The sequence below is a fragment of the Antechinus flavipes genome, chromosome 5 (genome assembly GCF_016432865.1).
Source record: "Antechinus flavipes isolate AdamAnt ecotype Samford, QLD, Australia chromosome 5, AdamAnt_v2, whole genome shotgun sequence".
NCBI classification, from domain to species: Eukaryota; Metazoa; Chordata; class Mammalia; order Dasyuromorphia; family Dasyuridae; genus Antechinus; species Antechinus flavipes.
Genome location: NC_067402.1, coordinates 143,617,327 through 143,639,960, shown reverse-complemented (window position 1 = coordinate 143,639,960; position 22,634 = coordinate 143,617,327). Strand labels below are relative to the sequence as shown.

Here is a 22,634-nt window from a genome sequence, read left to right as displayed (position 1 = left end):
ATGAGATAAAAAATGCAACACAGTGCCTGGAACATAATAAATGGCATAAATGTCAGTTATTATTATTATTATCATATTAAGGTGAGAAAAGAAATGAAATTCCTTGAGACCCCTTTTAAGAGAAGAACTACATGATGACTAACACTTCTGACATTCAGATACCATTCAGCTCCATGTATACGTCAGCCTAAAGTAGGTAACTAAAGAACAAATAAACCAGCTGGTGTTTAGAATCTCCCTTAGATACAGTGAGAGGTTTTGTTTGATTTCTTACTTGGAAGTAGGAGCAGAAAAAAAAACCCGAATGGAATATGCTTTGGGAGATAGAATTGGAATCAGCTTCTCACTAATATGCTGGTCCTTGGGATAACAGTGAGCTAAAAAACATGCAGCAAACAGTCTGTCTTCTTGTCCTGCTAGGGATGGTATCAGGTAAGAACCCAGTCTTATTGCTCATTTTACATCTGATGCACTGTGTGGATCTATTCCACTTTGCTGAAAGAGATGGTCTTATAATATCTTTAGGGGATTAAGTTGCATGTAGTTGAAAGTCAACAGCTTAACAGAACAACATGAGATGCTCTGTTAAGACAAAAAATGGCATTGACATTGAATTAACTGGTTTGGAACTTAAGACTGTTTCAGGAACCAAGAACAGGGATATGGGAGAATAACTTTTAAAAAATTTCTTTTGAACTTAACAGACCTCAAATAAAACAGGCATTTCCAAAAACAGAGTAGAACAGAAAAAGATTATACATAAAACTGCAAGTCTCTATTATGAATAGTTTGCTTTTCTTTTTAAATAGATCACAAATTCATTATGTAACTTTCAGTTGTCTTGATTGTGATTCTTTCTGACCCTCCCCCATTTTCTTTTTGCATTTATAAAATGCTTCAAAGATAATTTTCCTTCTTTATTTTCTTTTTTCCTTTCATTTTTCTTCCTTCCCTCCTTCCTTCTTTTCCTTCTTCCTTTCTTTTCTCCTTTTTTCTTTCTTTCTTCTCCTTCCTTCCTCTCTCCATCACTTCCTTTTTCCCTTGAAGTTTCCTTCTTTCTTTTCTTTTTTCCTTCCATTTTTCTTCCTTCCCTCCTTCCTTCTTTTCCTTGTTCCTTTCTTTTCTCCTTTTTTCTTCCTTCCTTCTCCTTTCTTCCTCTCTCCATCACTTTCCTTTTCCTTTCTTCTTTCTCCTCCTTCCTTTCCTTCCTTCTTGTTCTTCTTTCTTCCCTTTCCCCCCTCCCTTTCTCCCTCCCTCTCTCTTTCTCCCTTCCTCCCTTCCTTCCTCCCTCCTCCCTCCCTCCTTCTTTCTTTTCTTCCTTCCTTCCTTCCTTCCTTCTTGTTCTCCCTTCTTCCCTTTCCCCCCCTCTCTCCCTCCCTCCCTCCCTCCCTTTTTCCCTCCTTCCTTCCTTCCTTCCTTCCTTCCTCCTTCCTTCCTTCCTTCCTTCCTTCCTTCCTTCCTTCCTTCCTTCCTTCCTTCCTTCCTCCCTCCCTCCTCCCTCCCTCCTTCCCTCCTTCCTTCCTTCCTTATTTTCAGTTTGCCTCAGCTTTGTTTATATTTCTCCTACCATTTTCATTTGGCTGAAGATGAGTTCCTTAAAATAACTATAGGAGAAAAAAATCATTTTTGTGATTTTTCACTTGGGTATTTTGTCAAAGGGGTTGAGGCCTCAGTTTAGACTTTGGTCTAGATCTCTAAGGTTCCTTCTACTTCCAAGTCTCTCAGTTTACATTTATTCATGGTTATGTAAGTCCATTTTTTCAGAAGTTCTGAAATTCTTCAACTCATGGGAGGATCTAGCTCCTCAAAAGGAGGTTGTTCTTTGCTTTTATCTTCACATCTTCAGTGCCCAGTATAACTCCATGTAAGAGTGTTTATTAAATATTTTTCAGATCGGAGATTAGTATGTGAGAAGATTATGCTATAGGGAATAGCATCTGGAAGTAGGAAGATCTTGGTCAAATAATAGTAGTTAATATTTGTATAGGGCATTGTTGCAAAGTGCATTGAGCACCAGTCCTGGAATCAGGGTTCAAATTCTATCACATACACTTACTAGCTATGTGACCTATGGCAAGTCACTTGACTCTATTTGCCTCAGTTTCTTCATCTGTAAAATCAACTGGAGAAGGAAATGTTAAAACAATGTAGTATTTTTACCAAGAAAACCCAAATGGGGTCATGACAAATTGAACAACAACAGCAACACATTTAGATAGTGTGTTAATGTTTGCAAAACATTTTAAAATAATCTGATTTTATTATTATAACTTGGGAGGTATACCTGCTATCTCTCAACTTTACATATAAGAAAACTGAGATTAAGTGACTTGCCCAGGGTCACATAGTCATGGTGTTTGAGGCCAGATTTGAATTCTGTAACTCTGAACAAGGCACTTAACTATAAGCAGCTCTCTAAGAATATAAGCTATAAAAAAAGTTGCTAAACTACAATGATGGAGAGAGTTTCCTTATCTGGGCTCCTTTTATTTTTATTTGATTTTTAATTAAAGCCTTTTAATATATATATATATATATATATATATATGTATATATATATATATATATATATATGGATAATTTTCGACATTCACCCCTATAAAACCCTGTGTTCTAGTTTCTTTTCCTCCCTTCCCTTCACCCCAGGTCAGCAAGTGATCTAATATTTGTTAAACATGTGCAATTCCTCTATACATATTTCTACAAATATTATGCTGCACAAGGAAAATCAGATCAAAAAAGGAAAAAATGAGAAAGAAAACAAAATGCAAGCAAACAACAAAAAGAGTGAAAATATTATATTGTGGTCTATATTCAGTCCTCCACAGACCTCTCTCTGAGTGTAGATGGCTCTCTTCATCACAAGATCATTGGAAGTGCTTTGAATCATGTCATTATTGAAGAGAGCCACTTCCAGCAGAATTGATCATTTTATTTTATTTTTATGTATTTATTATATTTTATTAATATAAAATTTAAATATATAAATATTTAAGATTTGCCAAATCTCATTTCATTTTCTTTTTTTTTTTTAATTTAATAATAACTCTATATTGACAGAATCCATGCCAGGGTAATTTTTTTATAACATTATCCCTTGCACTCGTTTCTGTTCCCATTTTCCCCTCCCTCCACCCCTTCCCCTAGATGGCAAGCAGTCCTATATATGTTAGATATGTTACAGTATATCCTAGATACAATATATATTTGTAGAACCGAACAGTTCTCTTGTTGCACAGAGAGAATTGGATTCAGAAGGTAAAAATAACCCGGGAAGAAAAACAAAGATGCAGATAGTTCACATTCGTTTCCCAATGTTCTTTCTTTGGGTGTAGCTGCTTCTGTCCATCATTTATCAATTGAAACTCAGTTAGGTCTCTTTGTCAAAGAAGTCCACTTCCATCAGAATACAACCTCATACAATATCGTTGTCGAAGTGTATAATGATCTCCTGGTTCTGCTCATTTCACTTAGCATCAGTTCAGGTAAGTCTCGCCAAGCCTCTCTGTATTCCTCCTGCTGGTCATTTCTTTTTTTTTAATTTTTATTTAATAATTACTTTATATTGACAGAATCCATGCCAGGGTAATTTTTTTTACAACATTATCCCTTGCACTCGTTTCTGTTCTGATTTTTTTCCCCTCCCTCCCTCCACCCCCTCCCCTAGATGGCAAGCAGTCCTTTATATGTTGGATATGTTGCAGTATATCCTAGATACAATATATGTTTGCAGAACCGAACAGTTCTCTTGTTGCACAGGGAGAATTGGATTCAGACGGTATAAATAACCCGGGAAGAAAAACAAAAATGCAGATAGTTCACATTCGTTTCCCAATGTTCTTTCTTTGGGTGTAGCTGCTTTTGTCCGTCATTTATCAATTGAAACTCAGGTCTCTTTGTCAAAGAAGTCCACTTCCATCAAAATATGTCCTCATACAATATCGTTGTCGAAGTGTATAATGATCTCTTGGTTCTGCTCATTTCACTTAGCATCAGTTCATGTAAGTCTCGCCAGTCCTCTCTGTATTCATCCTGCTGGTCATTTCTTACAGAACAATAATATTCCATAACATTCATATACCACAATTTACCCAGCCATTCTCCAATTAATGGGCATCCCTTCAATTTCCAGTTTCTAGCCACTACAAACAGGGCTGCCACAAACATTTTGGCACATACAGGTCCCTTTCCCTTCTTTAGTATCTCTTTGGGATATAAGCCCAATAGAAACACTGCTGGATCAAAGGGTATGCACAGTTTGATAACTTTTTGGGCATAATTCCAGATTGCTCTCCAGAATGGTTGGATTCATTCACAACTCCACCAACAATGCATCAGTGTCCCAGTTTTCCTGCATCCCCTCCAACATTCATCATTATTTTTTCCTATCGTCTTAGCCAATCTGACAGGTATGTAGTGGTATCTCAGAGTTGTCTTAATTTGCATTTCTCTGATCAATATTGATTTGGAACACTCTTTCATATGAGTGGTAATAGTTTCAATTTCATCATCTGAAAAATGCCTGTTCATATCCTTTGACCATTTATCAATTGGAGAATGGCTTGATTTCTTATAAATTTGAGTCAGTTCTCTATATATTTTGGAAATGAGGCCTTTATCAGAACCTTTAACTGTGAAGATGTTTTCCCAGTTTGTTGCTTCCCTTCTAATCTTGTTTGCATTAGTTTTGTTTGTACAAAGGCTTTTTAATTTGATATAATCAAAATTTTCTATTTTGTGATTGGTAATGGTCTCTAGTTCATCTTTGGTCACAAATTTCTTTCTCATCCACAAGTCTGAGAGATAAACTATACTATGTTCCTCTAATTTATTTATAATCTCAGAATTGATCATTTTATAGTCTTGTTGTCATGTACAATGTTCTCTTGGTTCTGCTCACTTCACTTAGCATCAGTTCATGTAAGTCTCTCCAGGCCTCTCTGAAATCATCCTGCTGATCTTTTCTTACAGAACAATAATGTTCCATAACATTCATATACCATAATTTATTCAGTCATTCTCCAATTCTTCCAATTTCTTGTTGCTACAAAAAGGGCTGCCACAAACATTTTGGCACATGTGGGTCCCTTTCCCTCCTTTGTGATCTCTTTAGCACACAAGCTCAGTAGAAATACTGCTGGATCAAAGGGTACATACAGTTTGATATGGACTCCCTTGTTAATGAAGTCAGAAGTTCGGACCCTAAAATTAAAAGTTTATGCCAGGATAAGAGATTTTTAAAAGATGAGATACTGGTAAAATAATTGATCCTAGAATCACTAAGATATCCCTGAAGTTTCCTGATGAAAGAATGATAATGTTGGATAACTGCTTTAAAAAAAAATCTCTTTGACAGATATGTGGAGGATAGTTTGGAGAGGAGGAAACTAGCCATTTCTAGTCATATGAAAAAAATGCTCTAAATCACTATTGATTAGAAAAATGTGAGTTCTACACACCTGTCAGACTGACTAGAATGACAGGGAAAGATAATGCCGAATATTGAAGGGGATGCGGGAAAACAGGGACACTGATACATTGTTGGTGGAATTGTGAACACATCCAGCCATTCTGGAGAGCAGTTTGGAACTATGCTCAAAAAGTTATCAAACTGTGCACACCCTTTGACCCAGCAGTGTTTCTACTGGGATTATACCCCAAAGATATCTTAAAGAAAGGAAAGGGATCTATCTGTATGTGCACGAATGTTTGTGGCAGCCCTGTTTGTAGTGGCCAGAAACTGGAAACTGAGTAGATGCCCATCAATTGGAGAATAGCTGAATAAATTGTGGTATAAGAAAATTATGGAATGTTATTGTTCTGTAAGAAATGACCAGCAGGATGATTTCAGAAAGGCCTGGAGAGACTTACATGAACTGATGCTGAGTGAAATGAGCAGGACCAGGAGATCATTATATACTTCAACAACAATACTATATGATGATCAATTCTGATGGACCTGGCCATCTTCAGCAATGAAATGAACCAAATCAGTTCCAATGGAGCAATAATGAACTGAACCAGCTACACCCAGCAAAAGAACTCTGGGAGATGACTAAGAACCATTACATTGAATCCCCAATCCCTATATTTCTGTCCGCCTGCATTTTTTTTTATTTCCTTCATAGGCTAATTGTACAATATTTCAGAGTCCGATTCTTTTTATGCAGCAAAAAAACGGTTTGGTCATGTATACTTATTTTGTATTTAATTTATACTTTAATATATTTAACATCTACTGGTCATCCTGCCATCTAGGGGAGGAGGTGGGGGGAAGGAGGGGAAAAATTGGAACAAATGGCAATTGTCAATGCTGTAAACTTACCCATACATATAACTTGTAAATAAAAAGCTATTAAAAAAAAGAAAAGAAAAGAAAAATGTGAGTTAAGACAACTCTGAAGTACTACCTCATATCTTTCAGATAGGAAAAGATAATGTTGGAGGGAATGTGGGAAAACTGGGACACTACTGTATTGTTGGTGGAGTTGTGAACTGAAGCAACTATTCTGGAGAGCAATTTGGATATGCCCAAAGGGCTATAAACGTGCATACCCTTTGATCCAGTAGTTTCTCTACTGGGTCTGTATCTCAAAGAGATCATAAAAAAGGGAAAAGAACCCTCATGTGCATCCCTTTTTGTGTGGCAAAAAACCCCAAAAAACTGGAAATTGAGTGGATGCCCAATTCAACTCAATTGGGGAACAGTTGAATAAGTTATATGAATGTAATGGAATATTATTGTTCTTTAAGAAATTGTGAATAGACTGATTTCAGAAAGGCCTGGAGAAACTTACATGAATTGATGCTAAGTGAAGTGAGCAGAACCAAAATTACACAGTAACAACAATTAACAACAAGTAATCACCTGTGATGGACTTGGCTCTTTTCAACAATAAAGTGATTCAAGGCAATTCTAGTAGACTTTTGATGGAAAGTGCTGTTCATATTCAGAAAGAGAGAGAGAGAGAGAGAGAGAGAGAGAGAGAGAGAGAGAGAGAGAGAGAGAGAGAGAGAGAGAGAACAAACGAGGGAGACTGAATGTGAAACAAAGCAACCTTTTTTGTTGTTCTTTGTTGTTTCCCTTATGTTTTCCCCTCTTTCATCTGACTTTTCCTGTGCATAATGACAAATATTTAGAAAAATTGTACATGTTTAACCTATATTATATTGCATGCTATTTTGGGTGGAGGAAAGGGAGAAAAAAATATGGAACCCAAAGTTTTGCAAAGGTGAATGTTGAAAACTATTTTTTCATGTATTTGGAAAAAAGAAAATAATATTAAACAATAACAAAGAGAACCAATGACATTGCTGGTGTTGTCTTGACTTGTATGTGAATTGGATTTGAGTAAGCAGAATTTTACACATAGTCAACAGACTCACTTTTTCTTTCTGAATCATTGAAGTCCAGTGGTAGGACAAAAGTCAATATGAGAGGCAATGGCCCAGGCTGTAGTGGATGATCTTGGTGTCTTCAATGTTTGATCAAGCTCTTAGTACTTTACAAGTCTTGCTTCAGTCACTTTTATGACCATTCTGCTGGGAAAAAGTCTTCACACACTTGAGGGAGACTCACTGATAGGTTTGAGATTTCAACTTGGTTTATCCAATCTGCTGAGATAGTTTACTAGGTTTGGCCACTGCATATTCTATAGCTTCTTGGAGTTTAGGTCATACATAGTTCATCTCTCTCTGTCCAGTGAAGCGTAAGTTTTTTTTTTTGTTTGTTTGTTTTGTTTTTGCTGAGGCAATTGGGGATAAGTGACTTGTCCAGGGTCACACAACTAGGAAGTGTTAAGTGTCTGAGAGCAGATTTGAACTCAGGTCCTCCTGACTTCAGGGTGAATGCTTTATCCATTGAGCCATCTAGCTGCCCTGAAGAATAAGTTTTAACCCTCAATAAGTGTTTAATTGAATTTAAACACCTGCCTAATGGGTAACTTTTAGATTAAACATTAGAGAGATGATATATAGACTCATTCTTTCTCTGTGTTAGTTACTCTACACCATGGCAACAAGATCTCCAGGTAGAGGTTGTATATATAGGATACTGTAGTTCCTTAATTATATTTTCCCTCAGAAAGTATATTTGAAAACATATTTTTAGTTTACTATGATGATGCCAGAGAGAGTTAGCAAGTAGTTGGTGAACTCTTCCTCTGAGTAATATTGTATTAGTGTCTGAAATCAGAGCTAAAAATTTTATTTTCTAAACTCACCAGTCAGGGAGGGGAAAAAGAAAGCATCATATATTTATGAAATGATATTCTATATCTGTAGGACATGGATAATGAGTGTCCTGGTAAAAAAAATTTTGAAGAGAATCTTAAGGATGATTCCACAGTTGTAGCTATTAAGGCCTAATTTATTCTACTTTGCTAGCTTTAAGTGAAGCATCCCTATTTGTAAATTACCACAATGGCCCTAAAACAAGGGAAACAAGATAGACACATCATCCATCCAGATCTTAATCACACTTGAAGAGATGTTTCAGTGAGTTCAGTAGTTGATAATAAATCTTTTATATATTATTTCTTTTTTTAAGGGTATGCTTCAAGTACTTCTAATTTAAATCTTAATTAAGATGCATTTGTAAGTCAAATTCCATTAAAATCTCTGTCTGTTGCTCTCTGTTTCACAGACCACCAAAGTTTGGGAGAAGACTCTGGTAGGGAAATATGGTGGTACAGTGAATGCACACTGAGCTGAGAGTCAAGAGACCTCTGTACCAACTCATGTTCTGTTGCTAATTAGCTGTGTATCTTTGGGTAACTCACTTCCTGACTGGGCTACACATTCACCATCTGTAAAAGGAGGGAGTTTGACTACATGATCTATAAGGTCATTTCCATTTTTAACATTCCCTGATCAAGGAACTGGAGAGCCCAAGATATGAGTATGAATATAGAGCATATGTGGACTAAGCCTTTCATGTATTCTGGCTTCTGAAATCCCTACCTTCTATGATGGAAGATACTGACACATCCTGGTGTTTAGAGGCAATCAGTGGAGCTCAAGGGGGAGCAAGGGAATAAGCATTTATTTACTGTATTGTATCTAATAACTTTTTTTAGTAGAATCTCTGGGGTTCTCTAAGTATACCATCATATCATCAGCAAAAAGTGATAATTTGGTTTCCTCATTGCCTATTCTTATTCCTTTAATCTCTTTCTCAACTCTTATTGCTGAAGCTAGCATTTCTAATACATCATTAAATAGTAACGGTGATAATGGGCAACCTTGTTTCATTCCTGATCTTATTGGGAATGGTGCAGTTTGTCCCCGTTACATATGATGCTTACTGTAGCATTTACTGCCTACTACATGCCAGTAACTATGCTAAGCACTTTATAAATATTATCTCATTTGTTCCTTACGACACTGCAAGATAAGTGCTGTTAATATTTTCATTTTACAATTGAGGAAACTGAGGCAAAGAGATGTTAGGTGACTTGTAACATAACTAGTAAGTGTCTAAACCCAGATTTGAACTTGGGTCTTTGTGACTGTAGACTCAACACTCCATCCACTGTACCAACTAGCTGTCTCAAAAGAACTAATCCTGATAAATGAAAGAGTGCTCCAAATATCGGACAGAATTATCAAACAGAATATCCTTATAGATTGAGCCAAAATGGGATAATTAAATCCAAGAGATTCCCTAAGGGGAAGGAAAGAAGTTTAAAACAGTGTCTTATAGCCGGGGAAGTCAACATCAGGTCAGGAAGAAAATATGAGGAAGGGTGACAATGGATTTCAGTGAAGTGATGACTAGACTCATGACTCCTGTGCCTGAAGTTTGGTTTTTATGGTAGCCATGTCATATTACTTTCTATGCTGTAGTTCTGGACCCAGACTACAAAACTGCCGTCATTGTAATGACGTTTCCTCCTTCTAATCAATGGACAGTCTCAGAAGACTAATTCTAAATTTGTAGGCCAGCTGTTGGTCTTTAAGTTTGGCTGATGACTTTGCAGAACCCTGCCTTACTTAAATTCAATTCATGGCTAAATCAAGACTCCCACCCCCATAATATCTTGAGTTCTCTTGGAAAATGAGGGATGAACGGCAATAGCTACTGACCTTGTTACATAGGTGACAGGGGAATTGTCACACCTAGTGATTCCCTAACTGCTTTGAGAGAAGGATTAGGATTTCTCTTAATCCTTTGGGGTTCTATGACTAAGAGAGACCCTTTTTTTCCTTCCTCAATGTCATCTTCTGCCCCAAATACTCATATGGATTATTTGTGCCTGATCTGTAGATCCAAGCTCATATTGATCTGATCAGCCCCAGTCAGACACACTGTAACCTTAACTCCAACATAGTAACGTCATCTTAATCCTCTTCAAGAATGAAGGATAAGAACCAGCTGATCAACTCAATGTCATCCAGGGGTCATGGTATGACTTGAGAAGCATCATAATGACAGTACCACAATACCTGAAATTACACTGAGATCCATATCTTTGTTGGCTCTTCTGCCAAGATTTCCCTCTTGGAATCATACATCTAGAGATTGGTAATACAACCTCCTCATTTTACAGATATGTTGACTGAGGTCCAGAGAGACCAAAAGAACCCAAAGTGTTCATCTCAGTGATTCAAATCCTGTGACTGCAGATGTATCATTATTCTAATTGCATCACACTGCAGCCCCTCATGTGAAATACAATTTGAGGTGGGTGGTAGGGTTCCTCCTTAGCTCTTATTTTGTTGGAAATAAGTTCAGTCAATTAATCAATAAATACACAGTTGTTGGACATGTAGGATTTACATAGCACTGAACTTTAGGAGGCACAGTTAGGAACAATTCAGTGCTTCTCACATATTAAGGCAAAATACTACAGACATACATATTGGTCTCTATGTGCAGAAGCCAGCTTATAGATGGGATACATTTCAAAACTACATTGGTAAATTGGTTACACAGGACTGGGAATGCATTTTCTCTTTAGTTAACCCACAAATTTTACCCATAATATACCTAAAGTATAGTATCATAGAATGTAATTTAACTGAGACTGATGTAAATCCTATTTTGACTTTTTTTTTTAATGAGACCCACACAAGCAATAATGATAGATTTTTAGATTCACTAAATACTGAAGTTAAAAGTCATCTGCATTTTGGGTAGAACTAAGTCTCTTTTTTCCTTTTTCAATTGATGACTACATTAAATACTTTGACTTGGGAGAGAAGAAGAAGCATAGAAATAGTACTATGTGTGTGTGTCGGGGGGGGGGGGGGGGGGTGGTGGTGAGGGAAAATGAGGATATAAAATAGGGATTAGGGACCTACCTCTCAAACCTGCCCTAAAGGAGAGGGAGGAAAGCACTACCTCTGAAATCTACATTCTCTTCCTTTTCCTTCCTTCCCATTTTTCATCTTGCCATTGCAGATTTCACCTTGCACGTCATAAGTAGGTGAGAAGTGAGATCCAGGGCTGGGCAAGGTAGGTTCCAGACAACAAGGGGATCAGCTGTGGAAAAAGAAAAGGAATCATAAAGGGGCTGGAAGTGACCATAGAGATCAGTAGAAGTAGAGGGCAATTCTGAGAAGTGCATGCTCATGAAAGAAAAGGACTTCCTACAACCAACCACCTGGCTGTGCCAGCTGTTCTCAGTGTAAGAAACATATGTGAATCAAGCATGAATAAGTCAAGGACTGACTATAATTACAGGTCTAATTCTCCAATAATCCTAAGGAGTAAAGCATTTTCTTTGCTACAAAAGTGCTCATAAACAGGAAGGAAATTGATTCCTTGAAAGAAACAGAAATACCAGGTTTGGACATTGTAACTTCATTAAAATCCAAGGTTTTAATGCTGGAAAGGACATTATTGATCATCTACTTCAATCCCTGTTTTGATTTTATTTTTTAAGTTTTATTTTTTTATTTTTTGTTCTGATGTCAGAATCATTTCTGGAAAAAATACCCACTCCCAGAGGACATTCCCTTTAAATAAGAAAAAGACTTGAGCAAAATCAAATGCAAGAATTATGTCTGACATTACATGCACCACTCTGCACTCATAGTCCCCATCTCTATAAGGAAAAGAGGAAGTTCATTTCTACATCTCTTTTCCAGCCCTTCATTTTACAGATGAGGAAACAGACCTAGGAAAAGTAAAAATGACTTGCCTCAAATTTAAACTACACAGATTGTACGTAAAACAGTCAGGTTTTAAACCCAATCTTCTGACTCTACAATCTATGCTCTTTTATAAAAGAGCTTCTTTCCTTCAAATCTTTACTGTGTCTATATTATTGCTGGTGGCTTAATATAGGCTCAATGGAAAGAAGGGGAAAAGGGAAAAAGAAGGGATCTTGGCAATCACATGGTTGTTGAACATCCTCATTTCATAGGTAAGGAAAGCAAGGTCCAAAGAGTTTAAATTATTTGTCCATAAGTCACACAGCCAGAAAGTGTTCTAAGTTAGAATTCCTGACATATAAACAATTTTAGGGGCACTGGAAAGTCTTAGCTTTTACCTTTCAGTACGGAGGATGTGCAGAGAAGATGACAAAAAAAAAATTAAAATCTGATCACAGCCCCAAATGACTAAACTCTTACCAGAATTCTTGGTATTCTGAAGCAGCATGGCATAGTGACTAAAATATTAGGGAGAGTATTAGATTCAGGATACGAAATCCTATGTCCAAATGTGATTCTAGCTCCATAATGTGACTACAGGCAAATCATTTATTCCACAGCCATGTTTTCAGCAGAAAATGGCTCCTTTCAGCTCTGAATCTAGGATCCCATGACCCAAATCCTATCCCTGATGCTTGCAATGTTACCCTGGCAAATCACCAAATCCTTGAGTTTCTTCATCTGAAAAATGGAGATAAAAATAACTAATGATATAGGTCTAAAATGAGATTGTTTGCACACTTTAAAGCACTAAATAATGCTTTTTATTATTTTTTATTTGTTCCCAATTTGTAGGGGGAGATTGTCTACAACTAAACCAGTTTCCAGCAAGCTGCTTTGTCCAAGAGAATGCTTCACCTGGCACTAGAGTCTATAGCTTTAATGTGACCTTATCACCATCAGCCTCACCTGTGAGCATAGGATTTCCTTTAATAATAAATTCAAGTCCTCTGACCCCAGCCTTCTGCATTAATGGATTATCAGAGAAAAACTTTGAAGTAAGTCTCTTCAACTGCTCCAGCTCATCAAGCTGCAGGTGGTTTGGTTTGAGTTTCCTGTCACATAGGAAGATTTGTTGACAAGAGTTGGACTGAATTCTTGATAAAGGAAAGTCTTTTCCTTTCACAACCCTTCCTATTATCCCTGCAAGCAGTGGTTTTTTTTTTTTCTGGTGGCCTAGGGATTTTGTTTCTTAGGGCCCTAAGAGTGTCCGGTGAAAAGTGCTCTGGTGGAGAAGCCACATTACACACGGCATCTGGAGCTCTTATGACCACATGTCTGATAGGATTCTCTCTTTTACCTAATGTCCACCCTTCTGAAGACCAATGACTAACCTTGTTGCTAGATATAACTTAGTACTGATAGCATCTGGCACGGTGGAGTGGAAAGAATTTGAGAACCAAGAATCTCAAAAGTTATTGAGTTCAATTCCCTTGTTTTAGAATCAAAGTAACTGAGACCATGGAATATAAAATAACTTGCTCCTATGTGCTAAGAGGCAGGATTTGAACCCAGATTCTCTTACTTAAGAGCTTATGCTCTTATACCAATTGAATCTGGAGTCTTAGATTAGATTCCTGACCCCAATTGCTTACTATGCGACCCTTGGCAAGACACAGTTTCTGAATCTCATCTTCCTTTTCAATAAAACAGAAATGTTAATCCTTTTGCCTTGTAACTGGCAGAAAGTACAACCACAAAGTGCTATAGAAGAAGTCATCTCCCTTGGGAGATGTTAGGATAGTAGGTAAGATGGTAGAATTATTTGATATGGGTAGTTTAGATTTTCCTGAAAGCAGAAGCCTGGCTAAAGTGGTCACTCAAGATCTCTGGCTGCTCTTATTCTAATTATGTGGTTCTTTTTTTTTTTTTTAATGTGAATTTATTTTCTATATTTTTGAATTTTTAATTTTAAAATTAATACATTTTTCTTCCTCTCAAAACTTCAACCTCTCAATAAGAAAATCCTTATGTGTGTGTGTATGTGTATGGACCTATGTATGTATGCATGTATAATCTAGTCAAGAAAACAAATTCCCTCACTGACCATGTCAAAAATGTCTATGTCATTCTGCCTCTTAAGTCCTTCTCTTCTCTTTGAGGAGGTCGGTAACTTGTTTTATCAGTTCTCTGGATGTATGGTTGGTCATTGCTTGATCAGATTCTGATGTCTTTCAAAGTTTTTTTGTCTTTATAATGTTGATATTACTATATATAAATTTTTCTAGTGGTACTACTCAATTCACTGGGTATTAGTTCATCCCAGAAGACCTATTTTCTATGGAAAGCATATATCACTAATAATCAAATGCCACATCAAAGAATTAAGCATATAGGCACCTAGGTTTGGGCTGCATAATTTCCCTTTAGAATAGATAAAGCAAATATAATAAACATTCACTTTTAAGAGGGACAGTCACATCTGCTTACAGTTATTTAGCTTTCCACTTCTTCTGAATGATTCCCAAAGTTGCTATTTCCTCTTAAGCCAGGGTACTAGTCTGCTTTTTAAATTTCCAGCTGAAATATAAAATGCAGCTCCATAGCAGCTAATGTCTCCCATGGAGACAGATGTCAAAAACTTATAATAATAGGTTTGCTCATTCTAAGCTATAGCTCATTCTTATCCAGCCATTTATAGTGTTTCTCTCAGAATTACTCTGAGGTCAGTATTGAAATAAAATCATCTGGATTTTCCAGATGAGGAAATTGAAATTCTAAGACAGTCACATGATTAACATCTGACATTTCTTGGACTACTGCCCATTTGTCTGGTTCCAAATCTAAGGTTCTTTTAAGTATATCACATGATCTTTTCTGATCCTGGATCTAGCATCACCTATCACCCAGTTCCTTGCTTGCATCTCCAAGGTCTATCCTGCCATGGTAGGTGGAGTTTCTGGCTAGTTAGCATGGTACCCGGCAAGCTCAAATCCAACAAGCCTAAAACCAACCTATGTACCTTCCTTCTGAAATCATCTCCCTTTTTCAGCTTCTACCTTTCTGCCTTTTGCACCACCATTCATTCATCAGGTCTTCTAAGTACAAATCCTTGAAATCATATTTGAGTTTTCTTTTCCCTCCTCCACATTCAGTTCTATTGATATTTTTCTGGGTAGTATCTCTAAAAATCACTTCCTCTTAATTCCCAGGACCATTATTCCTAATCATCTCCTTCCTGGACTGCTACTATCTTGCCTCTAACCTCATCTTCTCCAGATATCATGCAGACATTTTTTGTTGTTTATTATGTCCCTTTCTTGCTTTTCTTTGTGTCCACTCATTTTCAGTCTTGTCCAATTCTTTGTAACCCCTTTTTGGGGATTTTCTTGGTAATGATAACAGAATGGTTTGCTATTTCTCCTCTAGTTTGTTTTATAGGTGAAGAAATCTAGGTAAATAGAGCTAAGTGATTTGTCCAAAGTCAAATACCTAATAGGTGTCTGAGGTAGGATTTTAGCTTAAATGTTTCTGATTCTGGTGCTCTATCTACTGTACCACCTAGCTGCCCTGAAGTTCTCACTAGCGCTATACTACTGAACCTCTTCATTATTGAAGCTTGCAGAAAGTCACCATATAAATGTCCATTTGATACCTGAAACAAGACATCAAATCAAACAACCTGAACCCATCACTGCTACAAAACTTGTCCTTCCCCCTTTCTTCCCTATTTCTTCCTTTATCCCTCCTTTCCTTCTTCCCTACCCCTTCTATTTCTTTTCTCTTCTTTTCTTCCTTTCCCCCTTTCTCTCCTTCCCCATCTCTCTCCTTAATTTCCCTTTCCTCTCTCCCTCCCTTCTTCCCTCCCTCCCTTCCTCCATCCATCCCTCTCTCCCTCCTTTTCCCTCCCTCCCTCTCTTCCTTCCTTCCTTCTTTCCTCCCTTCCTTCCTTCCTTCCTTCCTTCCTTCCTTCCTTCCTTCCTTCCTTCCTTCCTTCCTTCCTTCCTTCTTTCCTATTGCAGTAGGGATCCTGATAGTATCAAAGGGTTAGAACCATGGACCAAATTGGCTTAGAAGAAGCTAGATAGCCTAGTGGATAAAATGCTGGACTTGGAGTTAGGAAGATCTGTGTTCAAACCTTGCCTCAGACATTTTCTTAGCTTATGTGGACTTGGGCAAAAGTGACTTAAGTAAATCTGTCTAAAAACTTACCAATCACAAAAATTCATCCTAGGAGAGATAGTCAACAGTTCATGTAGAGGAGAAAAATCATTTGATTTTAGTGGGTTGAAAGTTTAAAGTGAACAAAGCATATCAGGTAATAATTAACAGCTAACCTGATGTTAGATCGCACTTGTCAAAGCTCTCCAGAACAAGAGAAGTAAGCCCTCTGCCCCATGGTTTATAGCTATAGCACTGCATTCAGTTCTGTGGGGGAAGGAGTCACAATTTAGGAATACTGACAAAACTGGAATGAGTATACTGGCAGGAGACCACGAGAGTGGGGACTCTAGAAAAAATGTCATAGGAACAATGGATGAAAGAACTGGTGAGAGGTGGTCTGATAGGTGGTGGGGCCTAAGTAACTTCTCCTGATGGAAGAACTCTCCACTCTTGCTTCCCTTCCTTTGATTTGCTGGTTCTTCCTAGAATCTCTATTTTAAGGAAAATGCCCAAGTCAGTCATGTCTTCATCCTCTTCAGGCTGCACTTATGACCCTAGACTTTTCCCACCACGTCTTTGTACCATTTCTTCGCAAATTTTTTCCAACTCCTTTTTATGTATTTCCTTCCCCAATTAGAATGTAAGCTCCTTGGGGGCAGGGACTGGCTTTCTTTCTGCTTGTCTCTGCATTCCCAACTTTTAGCACAGTGCCGGCACATAGCAAGCATTTACCTTAAGCTCACTGGCTTAATCACACTAGGAAAAAAAAAGTCAGGACACCTGTCTCGCAAGACTGCCACATAGAAAGAAGATTAGACTTGCTTTGCTTAGTGCCAGAGTGTAGAATTAGGAACAGTGGGAGGTAGTTTTTTTGGCCTAACATGAGAAAAAAAAAACTCTTCACAATTAGAGCTATCTAAGAAGGGAATGATCTGCTTTTCATTGGAGAGCTTCAAGCTGGATAACTACTTGTTAAGGATGCTGGAAAGGAAATTCTTAATTAGATATGGTTTGGACTACATAATCTCAGAGGTTGTTTTGAATCCTAAGAATCTATTGGCTTCTTTCCAATCTCTATCCATTCCAATCCATCTTTCATCCCAATACTAGAACACTTTTCCTAATGTGTTATCCTGATCACATCACTCTCTCGCCCTTCAGTGATTCTTCTTCATTATCTGCTGAATAAAGTATATATTTATTAACTTAGTATTCAAAGCCTTCTACAATCTGCTTTATGACATTCTGTTTCCCCTTCTAATGAAATCAGTGTATTATCCAAATTGGACTATTCATGGGTTCCTAGTTCTCTTCTGCCATCTCCTATTACTTACTATGGCTTTTCTCAGGTCACTCTACATCTGTGACAATTGAAAGCCTCTTCCTTCAAAGAACAAATGAGGTCCCTTTTTTTCAGTTAAATACTTCAGTCTAATTAGTCCTTCCTCCCCAATGCTCCATCCACACTCATCTCCACCTCTGTGCCTTGGCTCTTACCATCCCCTTCCTTCTCTTCTTCCGTAGTGCTTCACTCCTTTTAGCCAAATCTTAAGGATGTTACACTTCCTTCAAAGCCAGCGTCAAGCTTCACTTCTTCTATTAAATCTTGACAGACTGACCCCAGCTTACTTTTATTCTTTGAATTTTTATAGTCCTTGAGTCTACAACACTAGCAGCTAGTGGCAGCTAGGTGATGAAGTGGTTAAATCACAGGTACTTGAGATGGGAAGACCTGTATTTAAATTCACTCACAGACACTTATTAGCTATGTTACTCTTAACCCGTGTTTGCCTTAAAAAAAGCCCAGCCCTAGATCATTGCCTTTTTGTGGCAAAAAGGCTTGCAGAGCTCAATGAAACTATGAACTCTGCAGTGCTCTTTACCCAAGATGGACAGCTCATAGGAGATAGCTCTGACCAAAATATTAAAAAGTATTCCACAGGAGAAGAAAATGGCAAATCACTCCAGTATCTTTGCCAAGAAAACTCCATGGAAAAAAATAGTACATGTGGTCCACAAAAAGTCACATACACGACTGGATGACTGAACAAATTTCTACTACATTGACAATCTAGCTTCTGGCTATGTGCTTCTTTATTGATTTCACACAGGTATATTTTTCTTCCCCAAAGAGAGTATAAGCTTCTCAAGGAGAAGGACCCTAGTTCTTATTTCTTTTGTATTTCTGCATCACTTCTTACAAGTATTCAATAATAATAACAATGTGACATTTGTTTAGCTCTATTCTTTAAAAAAAAATGCTCACCACAACCCATCCTGAGAACCCGGCACATTTCCCTGTGGAAATTGGGGGACCGCATCTGAGGATGCTAAGTCCCATTGGATCTCTGGTGACGTGCCTTTGTTAATTGTCCAAAAACTTGTGAATGACTCATTTCCTGCAAAGATTGAACCCAAACTAATAGAACGCTGGTGTTAATGATACCTGCTATGAAGGAATATCTTTGATGGTTGAAAGTATTGTGTCATTTCCCAAAACAATCTAGTCTACTTTCCATTCCCTCCAATGCAATTTTATATTCATTTTAGTTTTACAGACAAAAAAATTAAGGTAATTTCAGGAAAAATAAATACTTTTCTGCAGTCTTTGAATTTATAACCTTTAGCTGTTCACAGTGACACTTACTCTGTGATGTTGTTTTTGGGGGGAGAAAGAGGATTTCATTGATTTCATTGGTATAGGGAAATCCCAAGAAGAAAGTCCCTCTCCTGGTTGCAGGCTAGTATTTACTCTGCAACTTTAATCTTAAGAATTGTTGGGGATAAAAAGAGTAGGGGAGAAATAAGTATTTATTAAATTCTTGTTATGTACCAGACACCTTTTGAAAGACCTCATCAATATGATCTCATTTGATCCTCACAATCACCCTGGGAGGTAGGTGCTATTATTATCTCTATTTTACAGTTGAGGAAACTGAGGCAAATAGAAATTAAGTGATTTGTGCAGGTTAGTACATTTCTGAGGTAACATTTTCGCTTAGATCTTCCAGACTGCAGGCCCAGTATGCTGTTATCCTTGGGTCACTTAACTGCTTCTAAAGAGAGCGGTGAGTGATTTACCCAGGATCACACATCTGTGTGACACATGAGTCCAGATCTTAAATGTGAAACTGACTCTATCTACTTATTTACTATGCTCAAAGAGCTCCCTCAGAGTTTCCTTCACTGTATGCCGTTGTGGTCACCTTATTCAAAAACTAATGTTCTTTGAATTAGGGCTCTTTGAAATGGATGCTACTAATTAAAAACGGGCCCTTTGACATTCAAGGAAAAGATTATTCCCAAACCATTCATTATTGACTCCTTAAAAAAGATCACATTTCAAAACTTCTATTTCTGAACTCCCCCCCCCCTTTTTTTTCACAGTCCCACTAAAAAACTTTTGTTTTGTTTTTCAGGTAGTCACCACTGGGAAACCTCCACTTGATTTTGAAAGAGTGCCAAATAGGTTTCAATTGCAAGTTTATGTTAAAGATGAAGCTGGTGCAATGGACCTGGGACTCTTGACTGTCCAGTTAAAAGATGTTAATGAGCCTCCTCTGTTTCTAGACAACTTGGCAAAAGGAAGTAAGATATGGTGTATCTGTGCTATAGAACAGAGAATAATGTTGAGCTTTTGGGAGATGGATAAAAATGATTAAACAAGCAGATGTTTTCAGCAGAGAAGGCAGCGCTGGACAGTCAAAAAAATGAAGGAATAATCACCTTTCTCCAACTATCAGTCCCCCTCCCCTTTCTTTGCTTTTGTGTGGTTAAAAAACAAACAAATAAGAAGCAATGGACAGAGTATAGCAGTCAGGTTCAATTATGAAGTATTCTTAAGCTTCATCCCATCTTCCCTCTCAAAATTAACCTTTTCCTTTTTCCAAAAGCCCCTTTCCTGTGCCAGACATGAGAGGTTCTTAGTTAATTCTTACAATGTTAAAAAAAAAATCACAAATTAGCTGAAAAATCATTTAAAGTGTAACAATTCCTATTTTTTATATATTTTATTATATATACATATATATATTTAAAATATATTTTAAAACAGGATTTTTGGAGACAGTAAAACCTTACGCTAAAAAGCTTCTAAAGGTTATCTTTTAGTGACTTGTACTTTCCCTCGTCTCTACTGGTAGACAGAGAAAAAGAGAATTTAGTACACCAGCTCTGAAAAACCTGAACCAGAACTGTAGGATTCCCTATAATTTGTTTGAGTGTACCCTGTAAATAGAATATTTTTTCAATTTCAATATTTTGTTAGTTTGGGAACTCTGTCAATTGATGGATTCAGATCGTAACCTTTCTGCAGTTTAGTAGAATTCTCTGATATCTACAGAAATTAAGCAACTTGTTCAGTCACATAACAAAGAAGTTTAACCCGGGTCCTCCAGACTCAAGATCCAGCTTACTAAGTCAGTCTGTCAGGCTACATCTTTCTAATTACATACTGATTTCTTGGGTTTGATAATTTAGGTTATACCTGGGAAACTTTGGTTTCTTATTTGTACTTTTTATGTGCATCAAAATAACATATTAGCTTTATATCTTTAAATGTTATACTTTGAACTTCTATATAGCTGTAGAGCTCTATATTTTGGAAGGAACAAGTCCTGGACCCATTTACCAGATGGAGGCAATTGATCCTGAGAATGAACCCCTCATGGTAAGTGGTCTTATTAAAATGATGATGGTGTTGATCTCTCCATCATTTACTATTCTAATTTTTTGTCATCTTTGCCAATTTCCTGGGCATTCAGTGAAATTTCTGGGTTTCTTCCACTTGTGTCTTTCCAATTATTAATGATTTGGAGTGTTCTTTCATCTGATTGTTAATAGTTCATTTGCCATTCTACTTCAGAGAATTGATTGTTCATATCCTTTGATCAAACATCCAAAGTTTTATCTTTTGCCAAAACCATACGTGCAAATAACCAAGTTTTGACCCCCAAAGAGTTGAAAAAATACACCTCTCTTCCCTCTTTGCAGAGTTGGAGGGGGAACTATGGGTATGAATATTCTCCCAATACTTAGCTGATGCAAACCTTTTTCAGCTAGCTAGTGCAGTAGATTGAATGCCCAGTCTGGAGTCAGGAAGCCCTGAATGCAAAACTGATCTCTGACTAGCTTTGTGACCCTGGGACAAATCACACCAATTTCTCTGCCTCAGTTTCCTTATCTGTAACACGAGGATAAAAATAGCATGGACTTCTCAAGATGTTGTGAGGGTCTAATGAAAAAAATATTAATCAAGTGCTTAGTATGGTGTCTGGCACATAGTTGGTGTTATTGTTATTATTATTTCCTTTTTTTCAATTTATTAAATGCCTATCATCTTCTAGGTACTGTTCTAAGTGTTTTGGATACAAAAGGAGGAGGACTTGCTTCACATGGTGGGGGAGGGACATTTTTAGAATTAAATGTGATATAAAAACAAAATATATAAAAATGAGATTTTTAAAAACCTCATATATACGTACAATCAGCCTTTAAACCCTAGAGCAAACCGGTTTTCCTACCTTTTCCCTCCTTCTATATGTGTCCTTTAAATCTGCATGTTGTGCTTCTTGTGACTTTCCTCCATTCCCTTTCCAGACATGCCCAGATATTAATTTCTGACATTTTTGTCACTATAAAATGGAGGGGGAAAGGAGGGAGAAGGAAATATACTATGTAGTTTGCCATCAATTCCACATCCAACTTGGCCCAGCATTGTGGGCTGATTATTGGGATCAGCCCCAAAGTAAGAGCATTTGTATCAAGCTTTAGAACGTGTTCTAACCTGTAGCTTCCCTCTAGTTCCTACCCTGGGGATCAAAATTTTATGAAACTTGTAAAAGTGAATCAAATCAAACATAGGCATGGAGTTGTTTGTAGTTTTCTCAACACTGGTCTGATTGTTGAATTGGCCATGGATGGAAATGTGAGGTGTGAAAAACTGAATTTTCCAAGATGCTGTGGCTCTCTGATTTCCATAAAAAAGAAAATTCTGTTTCCATTTTAGAGGAGGACTATTCTTATGACTCCTAGGAAAAACCAAAGATACTAGTCCAATGACAAAGAAATCACACAGTGTTAGGATTAAATGGGAACCTCTGAGAACATTTAGCCCAATGCTTTTATTTGCCTGAGAAGGGAATTGATAAATATCCCAAGTCTTTTTCCTCTTCTGCCAGCAGCATTTCTGAACTATTCTTCAATCTGCCTAGGTGGCTCCCCTAAGGCTTCACTCAGGGAGCAGTAATGTGCAGTAGAGACCAGCTTCTTAAACGGTGGTTTGCTTATAACTGAATGTGGATGTCATGAAAGTATGATTTATTATCAGTCCATGTTTGATTTGTATGCCTATTTTACATACATATATACCC

At 37.3% G+C, this 22,634-nt stretch overlaps 1 protein-coding gene across 1 annotated transcript in view; it reads left to right on the top strand.

Moving 5' to 3' along the window:
• The first annotated feature begins 296 nt into the window (after positions 1-296).
• CDHR3 (cadherin related family member 3) overlaps positions 297-22,634 on the top strand; it is a 94,468-nt gene continuing 72,130 nt past the window's right edge. The window contains exons 1-4 of the mRNA XM_052000961.1: positions 297-432; positions 12,955-13,157; positions 19,683-19,851; positions 20,847-20,932. Of these exons, the coding sequence (XP_051856921.1) occupies positions 387-432; positions 12,955-13,157; positions 19,683-19,851; positions 20,847-20,932 (504 nt within the window). The 5' untranslated portion in view covers positions 297-386. The remainder of the gene's footprint in view (positions 433-12,954; positions 13,158-19,682; positions 19,852-20,846; positions 20,933-22,634) is intronic.